General features: G+C 46.4%; 1 protein-coding gene across 1 annotated transcript in view; it reads right to left on the reverse strand.

Annotated features, from left to right (window-relative positions):
- Nucleotides 1-15,215, reverse strand: part of LOC140198282 (carnitine O-acetyltransferase-like) — a 72,069-nt gene extending 56,854 nt beyond the window's left edge. The window contains exons 1-4 of the mRNA XM_072259342.1: nucleotides 14,601-15,215; nucleotides 6,251-6,526; nucleotides 3,546-3,664; nucleotides 1,269-1,322 (exon numbers count right to left, since the gene is read on the reverse strand). Coding sequence (XP_072115443.1) covers nucleotides 1,269-1,322; nucleotides 3,546-3,664; nucleotides 6,251-6,526; nucleotides 14,601-14,630 — 479 coding nt within the window. The 5' untranslated portion in view covers nucleotides 14,631-15,215. The remainder of the gene's footprint in view (nucleotides 1-1,268; nucleotides 1,323-3,545; nucleotides 3,665-6,250; nucleotides 6,527-14,600) is intronic.
- Nucleotides 15,216-20,742: the final 5,527 nt, after the last annotated feature.

Genomic DNA, 20,742 nt, shown 5'->3' on the forward strand with positions numbered 1-20,742 from the left:
TATTATCTAAGTACATATATGCCATCATATAAAACCCTCGAGATTAGTTTTCTTGTGGACAATCACAGTAGATCCAAGAAACCCAGTTGAATCAATGAAGGACCACACACAATGAAACAAGCAATTAATGTGGAAAATATAAATACAGAAAGAAAAAAATAATTATAATAAATAAGCAATAAATATGCAGAACATGACGAAGAATCCTTGAAAGTGAATCCATAGGTTGACGGGGCGAGTGAAGTTATCCCCCTCTGGTTCAAGAGCCTGATGGTTGAGGGGTAGTAACAGTTCCTGAACCCGATGGTGTAGGACAGAAGGCTCATGTACCTTCTTCCCAATGGCAGTAGTGACAAGAGGGCATGGCCTGGGCTGTGGGGGTCCTTGATGAGAGATCTGCATTTGCCAATAAACTGTATCAATTAGATGTATTGCACGCAGGTTTGATGAGAAACTTCTGTAGATCCTCAGTGGAGAGTTTCCTGACTGGCTGCATCATCGCCTGGCATGGAAACACCAATGCCCAGGTACAGAAAAGGCAACAAAAAGTGGTAGGTGCAGTCAAGTGCATCACCAGGCAAAGCCCTTTAAGTGACATTGAAATAAACTCAGTAGACACTCTGTTAGGTTCTTCCTGTAGCAAATAGAGTGGCCATTGAGTGTATGTTCCTGACCGTCCCCTGGCATAGCCCATCGACTTAAAGGTTCGACATGTTGTGCGTTCGGAGATGCTCTTCTGCACACCACTGTTATAATGTGTGGTTATGTGAGTTTCCTTACCCCTTTTTAACAGCTTGAAACACTCTGGCCATTTTCCTCTGATCTCTGTCATTAACAAGGCATTTTCACCCACAAAACTGCCACTCATTGGATGTTTTTTTGCACCATTCTCTGTGAAGCCTGGAGCTTGCTGTGCATGAAAAGCCCGGGAGATCAGCAATTTCGGAGATACTCAGCTACCCTGTCTGGCACGGCCAAAGTCACTTACATCACATTTCTTACCCACTCTGATGTTTGGCCTGAACAGCAACTGAACCTCTTGACCACGTCTGCATGCTTCTCAAGTACTGAGCTGGAGCCTTGTGATTGGCTGATTAGATATCTGCATTAACAAACAGGTGTACCTGAAGAAGTGGACACTGAGTATGATGTAGCTCTGTACTCAGAATGGTGGGGTCTACCAATTTGTATGCCAGGTTTCCCGTGAAGCACACCATACCGATATTGAACTCTGACAAAATCCATACGTCGACCAGAAAAGTACTTGCCTGTCAAATTTAGACTTGAAGTCCAACACTCCAGCGATGAGCATGGCCGCAAACCTGATGGACAAGGAAAAGGCAATAAGGATTGAGTAAAGTTGCGTTGAGTTTGTCATCACGTGAACAAGCAGCAAGGTTCAGGTACAGGGAAGACAAGCACGCTTGCAGCAGGATCACAGGCACTTCAGTGCAGACAGCACATGCTGCCAGCACGGTAGCGTAGTGGTCAGCACAGCGCCTTACAGAGCCGGCGACCCGGGTTCAATTCCCACCACTGCCTGTAAGGAGTTTATACTAAAAATCCACATGAGCATGTGGGTTTCCTCCGAGTTTCCCGTTTCCTCCCACAGTCCAAAATTAATTGGTCACTGTCCCATGATTAGGCTAGGATTAAACCATGGGATTGCTGGCCAGCATGGCTCAAAGGGCCGGAAGGGCCTTTTCTGTGCTGCATCTCAATACATATAAATTATATACATTTTATGTATAAGTTATTCAGGACAACAAAGAGAGAAGAAAAAGAAAGACTGCAAAAACAATACTTCAGGGCAAAAGGATGATACAGGTCCACGGGAGTGTCAAAGGGTGCACAGAAAAACGGCGCTGGCAGATCAGCGACTCAGTGAAGGACAACCGAAGCTCATTGGTCTGCCCGCATGCCGAGATGTCCACAGAGGGTTGCTGCCAATGGTCACATTGCAGGCTGCAAGAGGGCATGCCGAGGAACACACTGAAGCTCAGTGCAGATACTGCAAGGGCTCTGTGGGGAAGAACCAGAGTGTAGGTTCTTCAGCTACCGGAGACGGAGGGGCCTGGTTGAGGAGTAAACTGTAGGACTGGACCGTCCCAAGAAGATCTCACTGAAACCTATCGAATAGTGAAAAGTCCTAGATAGAGTGGATGTGGAGAGAATGTTTCCTATAGTGGGGGAGTCTCAGAATAGGATGTCCTCTTAAAACAGAGATGAGGAGGAAATTCTTGAGGCAGACAGTCGTGAATATATGAATTCATTGCTACAGATGGCTGAGGGTATATTGGGTATATTTAAAGCAGAGGTTGATAGATTCTCCTTTAGGAAAGACATCAAAGGTTATGGAGAGGAGGCAGGAGAATGAGGTTGAGCGGGAAAATAAGTCAACCATAACTGAATGGGGGAACAGACTAGATGGGCCAAATGGCCCGATTTTGCTCCTAAGTCTCTTGGTCATGAGAGTCAACAATCCTGTTGCTTCCCCTCTTACTTCCAGTAAGATGGCAGTGCGTACAGAAGAAGTCAGCCAAAAGTTTTTCTTTGTTAACTGTGTGTGTGTGTGTGTGTGTGTGTGTGTGTGTGTGTGTGTGTGTGTGTGTTTTTAAATCACAAGACAAAACTGGACTCCAATAACTGTGACTACTGCAGGTCTACCCTATCAGTGAGCTGCTCATCGTTCGGAGTGGCTGCCCGGGGTGTCGTAGGAGCCAGCCGGCGGTGCAGAGAAGGGGAGGCCGGCTATCGGGCTGCGGAAGGAGATTCAGGCCGCGGGAGCAGAGCTGGGCCGCTGGACCGTGGGAGGGAGCAGCCAGACTGGGCTCAGAGTAGCTGAACTGGGTGCGGACCGTGCTCCTGCCTGCCACTCAAAGGCTCCAGAAGGCTGCAAGCAGTGAAGCCGTGCGTGACTCTCTCGGACGTTTCTTCTGTAATTACAAGCCCCCGTTGCCAGAGGCCTGTTACCCTTGTTCGGTGGCGAGGCAGCGGCGTCACCCCTGTTGCGGCAAGGACCAGGCCACAAGCCGCAGGCTCGCCTGCTGCTGCAGTCCAGGCGAGCGGTCGCTGGCGGCGGTGTAGCATGGCGTCCGTGCTCAGTTGGGGGCGGCCTCCCCTGTCAGTGTTGGATCGGAGGAATTACTGGCTGGACCACTGGGAACTGAACCATCAACTTGCAGGACTTGTCACTTAGGGTCTTAGACTAGAAGTGCTTTTCTTTGCATGACTATGTTCTTTTTTCCTCTCTCTCTCTCTCTCTCTCTCTCTCTCTCTCTCTCTCTCTCGTTATTTTGAATGTGCGTGTATGTTTCTGCACCTTCGCCCCGGGGGAACGCTGTCCCATTCAGCCGTGTCCATGTGTGGCTTGAATGATTTGATTCGACTTGATTTAAGGAATGCAACAGCATACTACTCATCACATTGTCGGTGAATGTACAAAGGGAATGGCATTGCACGGTTTATTCTTGCACGCAACTTCTCTTTATCCACAAAGTTTATTTCGATATGCGAGAGAAGTGATTGGCCCTTGACCATCCTACCTGAGCTGTCCTGTCCAGTCGCTGTAGTCCTGTTTGGGGAGAACCACGGCGGGGTTCGAGTGAACAGCCAGGGGAAGGCGACATGTCAGGTAAGCACTCTGGAGCCACCAGTCAGTCAGCTGAAAGAGAAGTAAATAGTTTGAGGGAGGGTGGTGTTGGATTGAGGATGTAAATATTGATGTAATTATGAAAAGGGTACACCTGCAGTTATATTTCACTAGGAGTTAGTGGAGAATTGGTACGTCACCAAAGACTTCAGCAAATTTCTACAGATCTACCGCGGAGAGCATTCTAACTGGCTGCATCACCATGTCGTATGGAAGGGCCATTGCACAGGATTGGAAAAAAATCTGCAGAAAGTTCTAAACTCGGCCAACTCCATCATGGGCAAGAGCCTGATGGCTGAAGGGTAATAACTGTTCTTGAACCTGTTGTGCGAATCCTGAGGCGCCAGTAGCATCAGTGAGCAGAGAGCATGGCTGGATGGGGGTGGAGGGGTGTCTTTGATGGGATGCTGCTTTCCTGCGACAGCACTCCATGTAGATGTGCTCAGTGGTGGGGCGGCTTCACCTATGACAGACTGGGCAATACCCACTTCTTTTCATAGGCGTTTCTGTCCAAGGGCTTTGGGTTTTCCATGCCAGGCCAAGATGCAACCAGTCAATATACTCTCCACCACTCTTCTACAGAAGTTTGACAAAGCTTTAGGTGACATGTCGAATCTTCGCAAACTTCTCCGAAAGTAGAGGCTTTGCCGTGCTTCCTTCGTAATGGCACTTACGTTGGACCCAGGGCAGATCCTCTGAAATGATAACGTCCAGAAATTTCAAGTAGCTGACCCTCTCCACCTCTCATTCCCTGATGAGACCCGGTTCATGGACCTCTAGTTTCCTCCTCCTGAAGTACATAATCAGCTCCTTGTTCTTGCTACAATCTCCCTCCTCTATGCCAGTGGTCCCCAACCACCGGGCCGCGGACCGGTACCGGGCCACAAAGTATACGCTACCAGGCCGTGAGGAAACGGTATGATTTGGTGATATGAGTCAGCTGCACCTTTCCTCATTCCCTGTCACGCCCACTGTTGAGCTTAAACGCACGCGAGGTCATTACCCACGCGTCATCAATGTCAGTGCAGGAAGGAGATGAACTCCTCGAGCTTGCAAATGACGGTAGGCTGAAAAGTATGTTTGACATAACATCTCTGCCGGCATTCTGGATCAAAGTCAAGTCTAAATATCCTGAGATAGCCACGAAAGCACTGAAAACGTTGCTTCCATTTCCAACATCATATTTTTGCGAAGCGGAGTTTTCTGCAATGAATGCAACGAAAACCAAATTGCTTAATAGACTGGACATAAGGAACCCCCTTCGAGTATCACTGTCTCCCATCACCCCTCGACGGGACCGTCTTGTTGCAGGGAAACAAGCCCAGGGCTCCCACTGATTCAGCGATATTGGTGTGTTGCAATGATTTTATATGTTCATATGGGGAAAATATGCACTGTGTGTTTAATATCCAAACGTTACTTAAAATGTTATGATGCTATTGACTTACTTATATAAGCATATAACAATTACAGCACAGAAGCAGGCGATCTCGGCCCTTCTAGTCCGTGCCGAACGCTACTCTCACCTAGTCCCACCGACCTGCACTCAGCCCATAACCCTCTATTTCTTTCCTGTCCATATACCTATCCAATTTTTCTTTAAATGATAATATTGAACCTGCCTCTGCCAGTTCTACTGGAAGTTCGTTCAACATTTACTTCAAGCTCCCCTGATAATTGACTTACCACTATATTCATGCGAGGAAAATATGCGCTGTGTGTTTAATATTAAATTGGTTAGATAAACCCTTTTAGAAATGAAACTGAGTGTATTAGCCACTTATCACCTATATTCCGGTTGTGATTAACACCCCCCACCCCCTGTCCCTGAACAGAATCGCCAAAATGATTTGCAGTAAAAATAATCGGGAGGTGCACGCATGCGCACTGGTGCCCGCGCAAGGCTTCATGGTCATTGTAGTCTTTCTCTGGGTAAACACAACGCATTTGACTGCTACTCCTGTCCGTTGGCAACCCTACCCTGCACCCCACCCCCCGCCCCAGGTTGGCCGGTCCGCAAGAATATTGTCAATATTAAACCGGTCCGCAGTGCAAAAAAGGTTGGGGACCCCTGCTCTATGCTGATTCAGTGCCACCTTTCATTTGGTCAACGGTAGTGGTGTTGTCAGCAAGTTTAAACATGGCATTGGAGCTGTGCTTCGTCACAGTATAAAGTGAGTCGAGCAGGGAGGGGACTAAGCACACAGTCTTGTGGTGCACCTGTGCTGATGGAGATCGTAGAAAGAGATGTCAGTCAGTGGTCAGTCTGAACTGACTGACAAGTGAGGAAATTGAGGATCCATGAGCACAAAAAGATATTGTTGATTGGTTGCTTGTGTTCGTCATTGCTCTGCCGAACATTGTGGCCATGCTGTGCTGGCAGCAGACTGTGCAGTGACACGTGCAGGCTGCCCCCAGCACATCTTCGGCTGTGTTGGTCATCAACTCAAAATGGCACATTTTACTATACATTTCAACGTTCATGTGATAAACCTGAATCGGAAATCTGAAATCTTGAACGTGCCTCCCTCTCTTCCCCCTCGAGGTTCCCTTTAGTTCTGGGGAGTCCTTACGTGATGGGTGAATGCCAGCACTTACCCAGTTCTCAGTTCTCCTGGAGCGTTTCTCCAGCCTGTCTTGCAGTTTCAGCCCAATACCATGAGGCTTACTGAACTCTCTCACCATTTGCCTCGTCTGCTCCAGTTCCTCGGGGCTCACCAGCGGCTGCAGCGCCAGGAGGTAGCGCTCCAGGGTATGCCGCAGTGGAGGCACAGGTAGCTGGGGCAAAGGACCATAGCCAGAGATCGGCCTTGAGATGGGGTGGCAGAGGCCAGGAGGCTTGACCAGGAGCGCTGGTCGCCATAGTCCAACTGTCTGCAATAAAGGAAGAAGCGTTAAAACAGCAGAGAGGCAAAAATCGAGTCGTCAGCCAGGGACCAGCTCCCAGGGTGGTAGTAGCCAATACGAGAGGGTAGAACCAATAACCAAGATAAGAGGCATCAATCGGGTGGTCAGTCAGCGACTGTCTCCCAGGGTGATAATAGTTAATATGAGAAGGCATAACTCGAAGATGTTGGAAACATAGAAACATAGAAAATTAATGCAGGAGTAGGCCATTCGGCCCTTCGAGCCTGCACCGCCGTTCAGTATGATCATGGCTGATCAACCAACTCAGAACCCTGTACCTGCCTTCTCTCCATACCCCCTGATCCCTTTAGCCACAAGGGCCATATCTAACTCCCTCTTAAATATAGCCAATGAACTGGCCTCAACTAAACGTATAATGGGGGATGTCAGAGATAAGTTTTTCCAGAGATGATGGGGGCTGGAACACACTGGCGGGGGTGGTGGTAGAGGCAGATACATTACCTATTTTTTTAATTTATTGAGATACAGCTCGGAATAGGCACTTCCATCCCTTCGAGCCATGTCACCCAGCAACCCCCCAGTTTAATCCTAGCTTAATCAGAAGGCAAATTATAATGAACAATTAATCTACCAACCAGTAGGTCTTTGGACTGTGGGAGAAAACCAGAGCACCGGGAGAAAACTCACACGGGAACGGGGAGGATGCACAAACTTCCCACAGGCAGTGGCAGGAATCGAACCCGGGCTGCCTGCACTGTAGAGCGGTGCGCTAACCGCTACATTGCTGTGCATGATAAGAGTGGAGGGAAGGGTTAGTCTGCTCATAGAGCAAGTTGAAAAGTCGGCACAACATCGCGTGCTGAAGGGCCCGTGCTGTGTTCAATAACGAAGGAGAGCATGAAAGGAGGGAGGGAGGGAAGATCATCGGGAACCCTGTGCCCTCTGGTCCTAGACCAGGGGTGCTCAACCTCGGGTCCATGGAGCCCTTGCTTAATGGCATTGGTCCATGATATGAAAAAGGTTGGGGACCCCTGTCCTACACTCTCCCATTATTGCAAACATCCTCTTGGCATCCACTCTGTCAAGGCCTTTCAATATTCAGGAGGTTTTAATTAAATTCCTCCCCCCCCCCCCATTCTTCTGGATTCCAGTGAGGAGTACAAGCCTGGAGCCAACAAAACACCCCCCATACATTAACCCTTTTATTCCCAGGATTATTCTGGTGAACTTCCTCTGGACACTCTTCAATGCCAGCATATCCCTTCTTACATGAGAGGCCCGAAACTGCTCACAACACTCTTTGTGCACAAGAGAATCTGCAGATGCTGGAAAACTGAAGAAAGGTCTGGCCCTGAAACATTGGCTGTTTATTCCTCTCCATAGATGCTGCCTGACCCGCTGAGCTCTTCCAGCATTTTTGTGCGTGCTACTCACAATGCTCCAATGCCTTAGAAATCCTTGCTTTTATATTCTAGTCCTCTCAAAATGAACGTAAGCACCACCTTTACCACCATCTCAATCTGCAAGTTAACTTTTAGAGAGTCCTGCACTAGGGCTCCCAAGTCCCTTTGCAGTTGTAATTTTTGAATTTTTCCCTGTTTAGAAAACATTCTATGCCTTTAGCCCTACCAAGCCTTCACATCCACTAAAAAGTGAACTATTGGTATTCCAGTCTACCTCATCGTGGCCCTCGCACTTACCAGTCTGCCTGGACTGCACTCTCTCTGTAACGGTAACACTATCTTCTGCATTCTGTTTTCTTTTTACAACCTCAATACGTGGCATGATCTGTCTGGATAGCACTCGAAAAAGTTTGTGGTTATCTATTTGATCTATCCCTTTTATCATTTTGGACACCTCTATCAAGTCACCTCTCATCCTCCTTCACTCCAAAGAGAAAATCCCCAACTTGCTCAAACTATCCATATAAGACGCACTCTCTAATCCTGGCGAATCTCCTCTGCACCCTCTCCAAAACCTTCACATACTTCCTATAATGACGTGACCAGAACTGAACACAATATTCCAAGTGTGGCCTAACCAGAGCGTTAGAGAGTTGCAACATTAATGCATGGTTCTTGAAACTGCTGGAGTTTAGAAGAATGAGGTGATCTCAATAAAAGCTACAGAATATTGAAAGGCTATAGAGTATATATCTATATATCTATAGAGTAGTTGTGGAGAACATGTTTCCAATAGTTGGAGTCTAGGACCAGAGGGTGCAGCCTCAGCTGTAAGGGTCTCTCTCTAGGAGAGAGATGAGGAGGAATTTCTTTAACCAGAGAATGGTAAACCTATAGTATTCATTGCTGTACAGCCAAGTCATTGGGTATATTTAAAGCAGAGGTCAATAGATTCTTGATTAGTCAGGGTGTCAGAGGTTATGGGGAGAAGGCAGGAAAAACGGGGTTGAGAGGGACAATAAATCAGCCATGATGGAATGGTAGAGCAAGCTCAATGGGCTGAATGGCCTCATTCTGATCCAATGTCTCATGGTGTTATGTGACAATAACAAGTTTTAGGTAACCATATCCTTTCAACAAAAGTGTGGAGTGTGGATTCCAGAAAGGCAGCCATCCCACCTTGGTTAAGCTTAGGTAAGTCTGACATCTCCCTGCCAACATGTTTATTGGGTGTAAGTCAGTCTGGCCCTAAGTTATCTACAGTAAGCAAACAGAGCAATGCAAGGCCAACTGTGTCCAAATAATTCTGAATGATCCAATTTACTGATGGATAAATCAATAACTGTGATTATAACCAGAGGCCTTTACACACTAACCTCAACACAAAAAAACCCTATTTATTTAGCGATACAGTGTAGAACAGGCCCTTGCGGCCCAACGAGCCACAGTGCCCTGCATCCCACCTGTTTAACACAAGCCTAGTCACGGGACAATTTACGATGATCAATCAAGCTACTAACTGATACATCAAGGACGGACACACAGAGGAAACCACCAAGGTTCACAAGGAGAATGAACAAACTCCTTACGGACAGCGCTGGAATTGGACTCCAGACTCCAACATACTGAGTGGTAACAGCATTGCCCTATCTGCTGACATTGTCATACGTATCATACCCAGAGTGAAGAACGTAAAAGGCTGCAGGAAGTTTTTAAAGTCAGCCAGCTCTATTACAAACTCAACCCTCCCCTCCATCGATAACATCTTCAAAAAGTGAAGGCCACATCCATCATTAAAGACCTTTACCACCTGACACACGCCTTCTTCTCATTACTACCATCAGAGCCTGAACACACGCACACAATGCGTCAGGAACAGCTTCTTCCCATCCTCCATCATGAGGGAGTAGAGATGCTCGGAGATTAGGAGAATGGGCAAAGTGGCAGATGGAATACAGTGTCCGGAAATGTATGATATGGTCATGCACTTTAGTAGAAGAAATAAAAGGGTAGACTATTTTCTAAATGGAGAGAAAATTCAAAACTCTGAGGCACAAGGGAACTTGGGAGTCCTTGTGCAAGATTCCATGAAGGTTAATTTGCAGATTGAGTTGGTGGTGAGGAAGGCAAATGCAATGTTAGCATTTCTTTCAAGAGGCCTAGAGCATAAAAGCAAGGATGTAAAGTTGAGACTTTATAAAGCACTGGTGATGCCTCACTTGTATTGAGAGCAGTTTTGGGCCCCCTATCTTAGAAAGGAAATTGTAAAACTGAAGAGGGTTGAAAGGGGGTTTACAAAAATGATACCAGGATTAAACGGCTTGTCACATGCAGAGCGCCTGATAGCTCTGGGCCTGTACTCACTAGAATTTAGAAGAATGCCGGGGGGGGGGGTGACCTCATTGAAATGTATTGAAAGGTGAAAGCTCTTAATAGAGCGGATGTGGAGAGGAGGTTTCCTACGGTGGGAGAGTCTAAGACCAGAGGACACAGCCTCAAAATAGGGGGCATCCTTTTAGAATGGAGATGAGGAGGAGTTTCTTTAACCCAAGTGGTGATCTGTGGAATTCACCGCCACAGACAGCTATGGAGGCCAAGTCGTTGGGTATATTCAAGGTAGAGGTTGATGGATACCTGATTACTCAGGGCATGAAGGGATATGGGGAGAAGGCAGGAGATTGGGGCTGAGAGGGAAAATGGACTAGCCATGATTAAAGGGCAGTGCAGACTCAACAATGGCCTAATTCTGCTCCAATATGTTAAGGTCTCAGTCTTATTTCAGAATGGTTCAGGAAAACGTTCAGACATAGGAAAAGAATTCATTCAGCCCATCGAGTCTTCTCTGCTATTCCATCAGGTTGATTTATTATCCCTCTGTCCCCCATTGTCCTGCCATAAACACTACCTTATTTCTTCTCAACCCTTTACCTTTCCCACCCATCACCTCCCAGCTTTTCACATCATCTGCCCTCTATAGCCACCCACCTCCCTTTACTTGGTCTCACCTATCACCAGCCAGCCTGTACTCCTTCCCTTGTCATACCAGCTTCTTCCCCCTTCCTTTAAGACACCAGTGATCACAGTTTGGGGTTCAATTGCACACTGTCTCCATGACCACGTGGGTTTCTTCCGGGTGCCGCAGTTTTCTCCCACATTCCAAAGGCGTACGGTTATGGGCATGCTGTACCAGCTATGAGCTCGCAACCCCTTCCGTCTTTTCCCCTCTTATTCCAATTTCTTCCCCCTTACTTTCCAGCCCTGATGGAGGTCTCAGCCCAAAACCATCAAATGTTTATTCATTTGCAGATGCTGTCTGACCTGCTGAGTTCCTCCAGCATTTTGGGTGTGTAACTGTGCATTTCCAGCAACTGGAGAACCTGTGTTGCAATTTTCATGTACTGCACTGCTGCCGCAAACAACAAAATTCACGATATATGCCAGTGACAATAAACCTGATTCTAATTCACTCCCTGCTAATATTTGAACACAGTTTCCAGAATTTTGCTGCATAATTTCACATCAATATGCACATTCTGCCTCACATCCTTGCCAAAAGTCCTTTTTGGGCAAAAAGCAAGCTCCTATATTGCAACTCTAAACTGACGTTAAAAACAAATCACACCAATTGTTGCTCATATGGTCATTCGCTTCCAAAAAACATTTGGGGTGTAAGACCATAAGACATAGGAGCAGAATTAGGCTATCTGGCCCATCGAGTCTGCTCCAGCCTTCCATCATGGCTGATTTATTAATCCTTTCAACCCCATTCTCCTGCCTTCTTCCTGCTAACCTTTGTTGCTATTACGAATGAAGAACCTATCAACCTCCACTTTAAATATAGCCAATAATCTGGTAAATACTGCAGTCTGTGATGAGGAATTCCACATTAACCACCCGCTGGCTAAAGAACGCCCTGCTCTTCTCTGTGCCCTCTGGTCCCAGACTCCCCCATGACTGGAAACATCCTCACCACATCCACTGCACCCAGCTCCCTCAACACGCTGCAGACTGACTCATTTTGTTAGAACTGGGAGGGAATGAGTGTTGACCTTAAAGTGTTCAAAATTATTTGAGCCAGAATTAAGGCATGGTTCTTTAAGGCTACTATAACTGGGGGAGAGGTAGAGGTGTCAAGCTCCCATTACCTATTAAGGCTCCCAGCAGTGAGCGCCTCAAATAGCCTCAGACAGCCGCCCAGCTCCTGGCCTTCTCGTGTGACTTAGCTACTAAGCCCAGCAGAACTCACCGAGGAGAAAAAGAACTCTAATCTCAAACCTCCACTGCTTTGCGGCTTCACCCACTCATGGGGAAGGCCTCCAAGCGAGCCCCCCGGGGAAAAGTCCAGAACTGGAGTGCCTACACAGAGTTCAGTGCTGACTGGCAACTCCTGTGGCACTGCTTGTGCCAAAATGTCAGCCTCTGCCGTTACATTGGATGCCTGGAAGGGGGAAAGAGTCTGCTGCTCCGGCAACGCCTTGCTCTCCAAGTCATTCTGCTCTGACTTGGGCAGCTGGGATGCAGCATCCATGGTGGAGCCTGATCAACAGAAGGATAATGTACAGTAACAGTGTTTCCCCAGGGCCGTGGAGTCCAAACTAGGGGGCATAGGTTTAGGGTGAAAGGGGAAGGATTTAGGAGGAACCTGAAGTTCAACATCTTTATGCAAGGTGCAGGGAGTGTATGGTTGAGGCGGGTTCAATAGTACCATCTAAAGGCACTTGGATAGATAAGTGGAGGAAGGGGGCTTGGAAGGATATCAGCCGAATGCAGGAAATTGGGATTAACTGGCTGGGCACTGTGGTCAGCACAGACTGGATGTGCTGAAGGGCCTGGCTCACAATGTTCTATTCTATTAGTCGGAAGCTATGGTGCAGCCATTCTAAGACTAAATGCATCTCCCTCCATAGACACTGCCTGACCTAGTAAGTTCCTTCAGCATTTTGTGTGTGTGGTTAAAATGCCCTCCACCCTGAGGCTTCTGACTGCGGAGAACTTCAAAACAAAATCCACACACAGTTACCAACATCCCAGAATAAAAACAATGCCAGGCAACGTTTGTGAAGCAGTTTAAAAAAAAGAATCACCTTTTAAAATCAGTCTAAATCATGGACCTGGGAACATGGTACATGGATAAGGAGCGACTTAATTATTTATTGAGAGATACAGCACAGAACAGGTCCTTCTGGCCCAATGAGTCACACCGCCCAGCACCCCACCCTAGCCTAATACAGGACAAGTTACACAGACTAACACAGGACAATTTACACAGACTAACACAGGACAAGTTTCACAGACTAACACAGGACAAGTTACACAGACTAACCAGTACGTCTGTGGGAGGAAACCGGAGCACCCCGAGAAAACCCCTGCGCTCATGGGAAGAACGTATAAAAATCCTTACAGAGGACACCAGAAATGATCTCTGACACCCGAGCTGTAATAGCGTCTTGCTGAGCGCCACGCTACCGTGCAGAAGGTTCTGCAGAAACAACCGTGCCCAGTGTTATTTTTTGTTTGCTTGCTTCCATTTCAGATTGCCAGCATTTGCAGTTTTATTTTCACCATGAATTTATTTTTTTTTGTGTGTGGGTGTATCTGAGGGTTTTTCATTACCCTCAATGAATCCGCCCGTGTCCGTTTCATTTTGTACAGCTGCTGGGATTCTTGGTTACATAAGACATAGGATCAGAATTAGGCCATTCAGCCTATCGAGTCTGCTTTCCCATTCTATCCCGGCTGATTTATTTTCCCTCTCAACCCCATTCTCCTGCCTTCTCTCCGTAATCTTTGATGCCTGGTCTAATCAAGAACCTATCAACCTCCGCTTTAAATACATCCAATGACTTGACATCCACAGGCATCTGTAGCAATGAGTTCAACAGGTTCACCACACTCTGATTAAATAAATTCCTCCCCATCTCTGTTGTGAATGCAGGTCCCTCTATTCTGAGGCTGGGCCCTCTGACCCTAGACTCACGCTCTATTGGAAAGATCCTCTCCACATCCACACTATCTTGGCCTTTCAATATTCCATAGTTCTCAATGAGATCGCCCTCTCTCTTGTAAACTCCAACGTACACAAGCCCTCAAAGATACTATAATAATGGAGGGGGATAAACAGTCTACGTTTCAGGCCAAGAGGAGTCCTGATGAAAGGTCCTGGCCGAAAAGTAGACTGTTCCCCTCCATAGTTGTCTGACTTGCTGAGTTCCAGCAGCATTTTGTGTGTGTGTTGCTCTGGATTTCCGGCATCTGCAGAATTCTTGCGCTTAAACTACTACAGTGCAATTTTTAAGACAACAATTAAACAAGCTATAAATTCAGTTTATATATTTTCTGCGTTTGTGCAATTGTTGGCGTGGCTGCGTTGAAATTCATGCCTCACAGACTCAAACTGTCCCGGCCCAGCGCACTAGGTCAAAGTAAATGGAGCGGGTGGCCAGCAACTTTACTGTGACCTCAGCCGAGTGACATTCAACACGTTTTCAATGCCCGCTGCAGAAACCCTCTCCCAGCGGCCACAGGTATGCGAATGCAGCGGCGAGTTTTTAGGTAACCGACTGGCGTACAGGCTACAATGTGTAACATTTCGTACTTCCTCCCCTTAAAGTTATAACAAATCTTGTTACAAATGTAACGAGCAACAACCCGGAATTAAATGACCATCAGAAACTCACCAGCAGGCGCGTGGATGCCGTCAGCAGCATGATAAGCCTTTTCTGGGATACATTTATCGCAGTAAAGGGAGCATTTTAAACAGACAATCCGAAAAGAAAATATTCTCAGTTGCAGTTTTCTCTCCTCCCAGCTGCCAAGGGGGTGCTGGAGTCGGATGTAAGGAACTGGCAAGAGAGTTTAGAGTTCACCGGCGCCTCTGTCTGGTTCCTGCGTGCGTGTGTGTTCAAATTAGAGGGGATGTTGGAAACGTGCAGGAGTTTCTGCCGGCGATGGAGGCGTTAAACAAAAGAGAGCTCCGATAAGTGAAATGGAACTTCAGTGTTCACCCTCCACTGAGGGAGAATGTTTTCCTTACAAATACAAAAAAAATCCAGGATAATCGCACGTACAAGCCCTTTGTGGTTTTCTTCGAATTAGGTTAACGTCAGGGCGGATCGGTCAATGGTTTTTTATCACTGGTTAGCACCCGGTTTTTTTTTACCTCGCCTTCAAACTGCTTCTATTTGCCCTCGGTTGCAATGGTATGTCCGGCCCTTTAATTTCAAATGTCAGCAAACCTACATGTGCAAGGTCAGGAGAAGGGAGATTTCCCCGTCGAGGCACGGGTTACAAAAAAAAATGTTTACATTGAAAAGAGACACGCCTATAACTCGTTGACGTAAGGCAAAACGGAACAGTGTGCACAGAATAGGCAGAGGGCGGGGTGAGTTTTTTTTAATGTGACCCCAGTATAGATTGTTGATTCCACCAGCTGATCTCATTCGAGAAGAGAATTTTACATTGCAGTTTTATGTCGGAGGGATATAAATAAATGAATAAAAATACTGACGTTTAAATAATACCCTTCGCGACCTCAGGAAATAGTAAACACTTCTACAGCCAATGAAATATTATTTGCTGTGTTGGACATTCATGCAAAATTGTTTTCCACAAATAGCAGGGTGAGAATGGAGCCACAGACACACGCCTTGCTCAGTAGGTCAGGCAGTGTTTACGGAATTGAAGAAACAGTCAATCCATGTGCCAAGGACATATACAGAAAGGGGCCAGTAACATCATAAAAGATCCCGCATTCAAGGCCCATGAACTGTTTGCCCCACTCCCCTCAGTTAAAGGCTGCGTAGCATCCAGGCCAGGAACACCAGACTCAAAAACAGTTACTTTCCCCAAGCAGTAAGTCTGATCAATACCTCCACCCACTAACTCCACCGCCACTTTATTATTTCCTTATGTACAGACTAGCATCACCTTATGGACACACAGATAATCTATGTACATAAGCTATCTTATGTATTTATATTTATTGTGATTTTTGGGTTTTTTTGCACTTCATCGGATCCGAAGGAACAATGATATTGTTCACCTTTACACTTGGGTACTGGAAATGACATTAAACAATCTTGAATAAAGATAGAAAATCCATATTAGGTCCTGAGGAAGGGGCTCGGTCCCAAATGCTGACTGTTTATCCCTCTCCTTAGGTACTGCTTGGTTGTCGGCATTTTGCCGGAGTTACTCTGGAATTCCAGCATCAGCAGAATTTCTGCTGTTTCTGGCATTGCTCTTCCCGCTCTTTTTCAGAGCCTGAATCTATAAGTTCCTATTCCCGGAATAGGAGCAGGTATATGGAGGAATTTAAGGTGGGGGGTTATATGGGAGGCAAAGTTTAAGGGCCGGCACAACATTGTGGGCCAAAGGGCCTGTACTGTGCTGTACTATTCTATGTTGTACGTTCTGTGAACCTACACAGTTTCCATCAATTTACCGATGACACAACTAACTGCTGTCGGCAGAGTCTCAAACGGTGACGAGGTGAGAACAGGGGTGAGGCAGATCAGCTGTTTGGCGTCCAAACAAAAACTTTGCACTCAGTAAGACCTAGGAATTGATTGTGGGCTTCAGGAAGGGGAAGTGAGGGGACACACACCAGTCCTCATCGAGGGATCGGCACTGGAAATGGTGAGCAGCTTCAAGTTTCTGGGGTCACCGTGTCCGAAGATCAATCCTGGACCCAACATATTGTTTAAACACAAGAAGCCACAACATTAGCTATATTTCATTGGGCGTTTGAGGAGACTTGGTAGATCACCAAAGGCTAAAAAGTTTCTAAGATGTACCATGCAGAACATTTTGACTAATTGCATCACCGTCTGTTATGGACGAAGGGTTCCAGCCCGAAACGTCGACCGATCTTTTCCACTGATGCTGCCCGACCTGCTGAGTTCCTCCAGCGTGTTGTGAATGTCGCTTTGACCCCAGTATCTGCAGATTATTTTGTGTGCAGAAAGTTGTAAACTCAGTCAGCTCCATCATGGGCACTGGGCTCCCCAGCATCGAGCACACCTTCAAAGCGCAATACCTCAAGAAGGTGGCATCCATCATGGTGGACCCTCTTCACCCAGGACATGCCCTCTTCAATTTCAAATTTAATAGTTGTTCAAACAGACACATGAATACAGTCAAGCAAAACAGCATTTGTTTGGCTGTGTTCATTATTACCACCATCAGAGAGGAGATACAGGAGTGTTCTCATTACCATCGGGGAGGAGATACAGGAGTGTTCTCATTACCATCAGGGAGGAGGTACAGGAGTGTTCTCACTATTACTACCATCAGGGAGGAGACACAGGAGCATTCCCATTACTATCATCGGGGAGGAGGTACAGGAGTGTTCTCATTATTACTACCATCAGGGAGGAGGTACAGGAGCATTCTCATTATTACTACCATCTGGGAGGAGATACAGGAACGTTCTCATTATTACTACCATCCTAACGAAGCCACTGATTCTCACCCTGCAAAAGGAGTGTTGCAGGAGTGCTGGGAAAATGGGAGCTTTCAGAGGGATAACTTTAGCCGGGTTGGGAATGATACTGCGAAAGAATGTGGAGTGTTTGATCTAAGGATAAATCCTTCAGTAGTTTATCCGGTTGTAGCTCCATGGAAGATTGTATGACCTGACATAGACTGGCATTTGTAGAGGTAAAAAGGAAAGGAAACTATAAAATTGATTTGGTAAGTGCATTTAACTGTCATGTGATGGAAAAGTATAGTGATTATACTCAGATTTATATGGATGGTGCTAAGGAACCTGAAACAGGAGTGACAGGGTTTGGGGTGGCTATACCAGCAAAAGAAACTGGAATCAGCAGAAGAACATCTAATAAGTTACGGGTGTTTACAGTGGAGTTGCTGGCAGTGTTGGTTGCGTTGCGATGGGTGGAGAAAGCTAGACAAGTCAGTGTTGATATGCTCAGATTCATCCTCAGTTCTAGCAAGTTTAAGGTCTTTTCACTCAAACAGTCAGCAAGATGTACTTTATGAAGTCCTTCAGTTAGTTGCAAGAATTGATAATCAGGGAGGTCAGGTAAAGTTTCTATGGGTTCCAGCACATGTAGGGGTGAAGGGGAATGAGAGGATGGATGAGTTGGCAAAGAGTGCGTTAAGGAAAGAAAATGTAAAAATACACATCAGTATCAGTAAAGCAGATGTTAAGTGTGTAATCTGGGAAAAAAATCAACCAATTGCGGCAAGAAAAAATGGGACAGGGAGGGGAAAGGGAGGCATTTACAAACGTATATCAAATACAAAAAAGTGTTGCGGGTACAAGGGTAGGTGGTGTATACAGAAGAGAGGAAACTGTGTGGACTAGGTTAAGGCTGGGGCACTGTGCATTAAACAAAACATTGAAAATGATCGAGAAACACTAGACAGGATTGTGTGAGGAATGTCAGGAAGAGGAGTCAGTAGAACATGTAGTTCTGAGTTGCAGGAAGTATGGGATGCAGAGAGAAATGATGAGAATTAATCTAAGGGAATTGGGGGTGCAGGAATTCACATTAAAAGGGTTGCTGGGCATGGGTGAGAGAGCACAGGTCAGGGTATTTTTAGCTTTCTTAAGGGGTACAGGGTTTTTTATAGGATACGATGGATAAGCAGGAATAAGGGACTAGGACGGCCAAAGATGTGAGGATAAAGTGTAGGTTACGGTGTGTGTGAGAGAGAGAGAGAGATTGGGTGAAGGGATTTAGAATGTAAGTCTGTTGCACACTCCAGAGCAGAAGGTGGCGGTAATGCACCATTAAACTGGGTACCAACCGCCGTAAAACAAGACGGAGAAGAAGAGGAAGTATTGCCACTGTCTTGCCTTCAATGTTCAGACACAGCAGTGATAATAAACCTAATTCTGATCCTCATTCAGTACCCTGCATTCTTCAACATTCACCTGACTGACCAAGTAGGGCCTCAGTTTCAGTTTAAATCTTCTCCAAAGTTCTTCTTCTTCTTAAGCCCATTAACCTTACTGGGGCATTGGCTGCCAACAGCATCTCCCAAAGCCCTCCGCCCCAGGTCATTCATTAACGAAGTATAGCCCTTTTTCTTGGTGTATGCATCCTCTCTCATGGCTGATGGCTTTGGAGCTTCTGTTGGGGTTTCTGTAGATCTGGGTTTTTATTGGGTGGGTTGCCCAGTCCTCCTCCTTTCACAGCCGGGCATGGGAACACCCAGGGGGGAGTTCCTCCAAGATTGCATCCATGAAGCTTGGTGTCTGTCTTTGTTTATTATTGTCACTTGTACCACGATACAGAAAAAAAATTGTCTTGCATACTGTTCACCATTACACAGAGCACTGAGGTAGTGCACAGTAAAACAATAACAGAATTCAAAATAAATTGTATTCGCTACAGAGAAAGTGATGTGCAATGGCTAAAAAATAAGGTGTACAAGCATAACCAGGTAGAATATGCAAGAGGACCGAGGAGTGAGTCCTTAACACAGATTCCCCAGTCCGCTGACATAAACTTAAAAATGAGCAAAAAACATAAGAGCAGAATTAGGCTACTTGGCCCATCGAGTCTGTTCCAACATAGAATTCTCCAGATATTCATCCAATGTCCTCCCTTAGCGAACAGAACACAGAACAGTACAGAAATTACAAGCCCTTCAGCCCATGTTGTTGTGCTGACCTATGTAAGCCTACTCCATGAACAACCTAACCCTCCATCTTAACCCCTACTATTAACTGAAGGGTCCATAAGACCATTAGACACAGGAGCAGAATTAGGCCATTTGGCCCATCGAGTCTGCTCTGCCAATCCATCATGGCTGATCCTTCTCTCCCCTCCTCAGCCCCACTCCCCAGCCTTCTCCCTGTAACCTGGCCAATCAGGAACGTATCAATCTCTACCTTACATATACCCAGTGGCCTGGCCTCCACAGCTGCCTGTGATAACAAACACCACAAATTCACCACCCTCTGATGAAAGAAATATCTCCGCATCTCCGTTTTAAATGGATGCCCCTCTGTCCTGACGCTGTGTCCTCTTGTCCTAGACTCCCCCACCATGGGAAATACCCTTTCCACATCTACTCTGTCTGGGCCTTTCAACATTCAGAAGGTTTGAATGAAACTTGCCCTCATCCTTCTAACTTCCAGCAAGTATAGACCCAGAGCCATCAAACGTTCCTCGTATGATAACCCTTTCAATCTGGAGTCATCCTTGTGAATCTCCACTGAACCCTCTCCAATGCCAGCACATTGTTTCTCAGAGGAGGAACCCAAACTCTCACAATACTGGCTAATACTGCTGGGGAGGGTTTAAAGTAGATTTGCAGGGGGGTGGGAACCGAAGTGAAGAGGCAGAGGATGGGGAGGTTGGAGCACAAGTAGAGATGGCTTGTAGGGAGTTTGTGAGGAAGGACAGGTAGATGTTAGAGCAAAGATGAAGTCAGCCTGATGGTTTGAGATGGGTCTATTTTAATGCAATGAATTCATAAACAAGGTGGTTGAATGCAGAGCATGGATCAATACGAGGAAATATGACATTGTAGCCATTACAGAAACTTGGATCTCTCAGGAGCAGGAATGGCTGCGGAGTGTGCCAGGCTTTAGATGTATCAAAAAGAACAGAGAGGGAGGCAAAAGACGTCGGGACGTGGCATTGCCAATTAGGGATAGTGTCACCGCTGCAGCAAAGCAGGAAGTCTACTGGGTGTTTTTATAGACCCCTCCCCTGCCAATAGTAACAGGAATATCAAGGAGCAGATCGGGAGGCAGACTCCAGAACAGTGCAATAATAATAGGGCTGTTGTGATGGGAGATTTTAACTTTCCTAATATTGATTGGCATCTCCTTAGCGC

This window comes from Mobula birostris, chromosome 5 (assembly GCF_030028105.1).
Source record: "Mobula birostris isolate sMobBir1 chromosome 5, sMobBir1.hap1, whole genome shotgun sequence".
Taxonomy (NCBI): Eukaryota; Metazoa; Chordata; class Chondrichthyes; order Myliobatiformes; family Myliobatidae; genus Mobula; species Mobula birostris.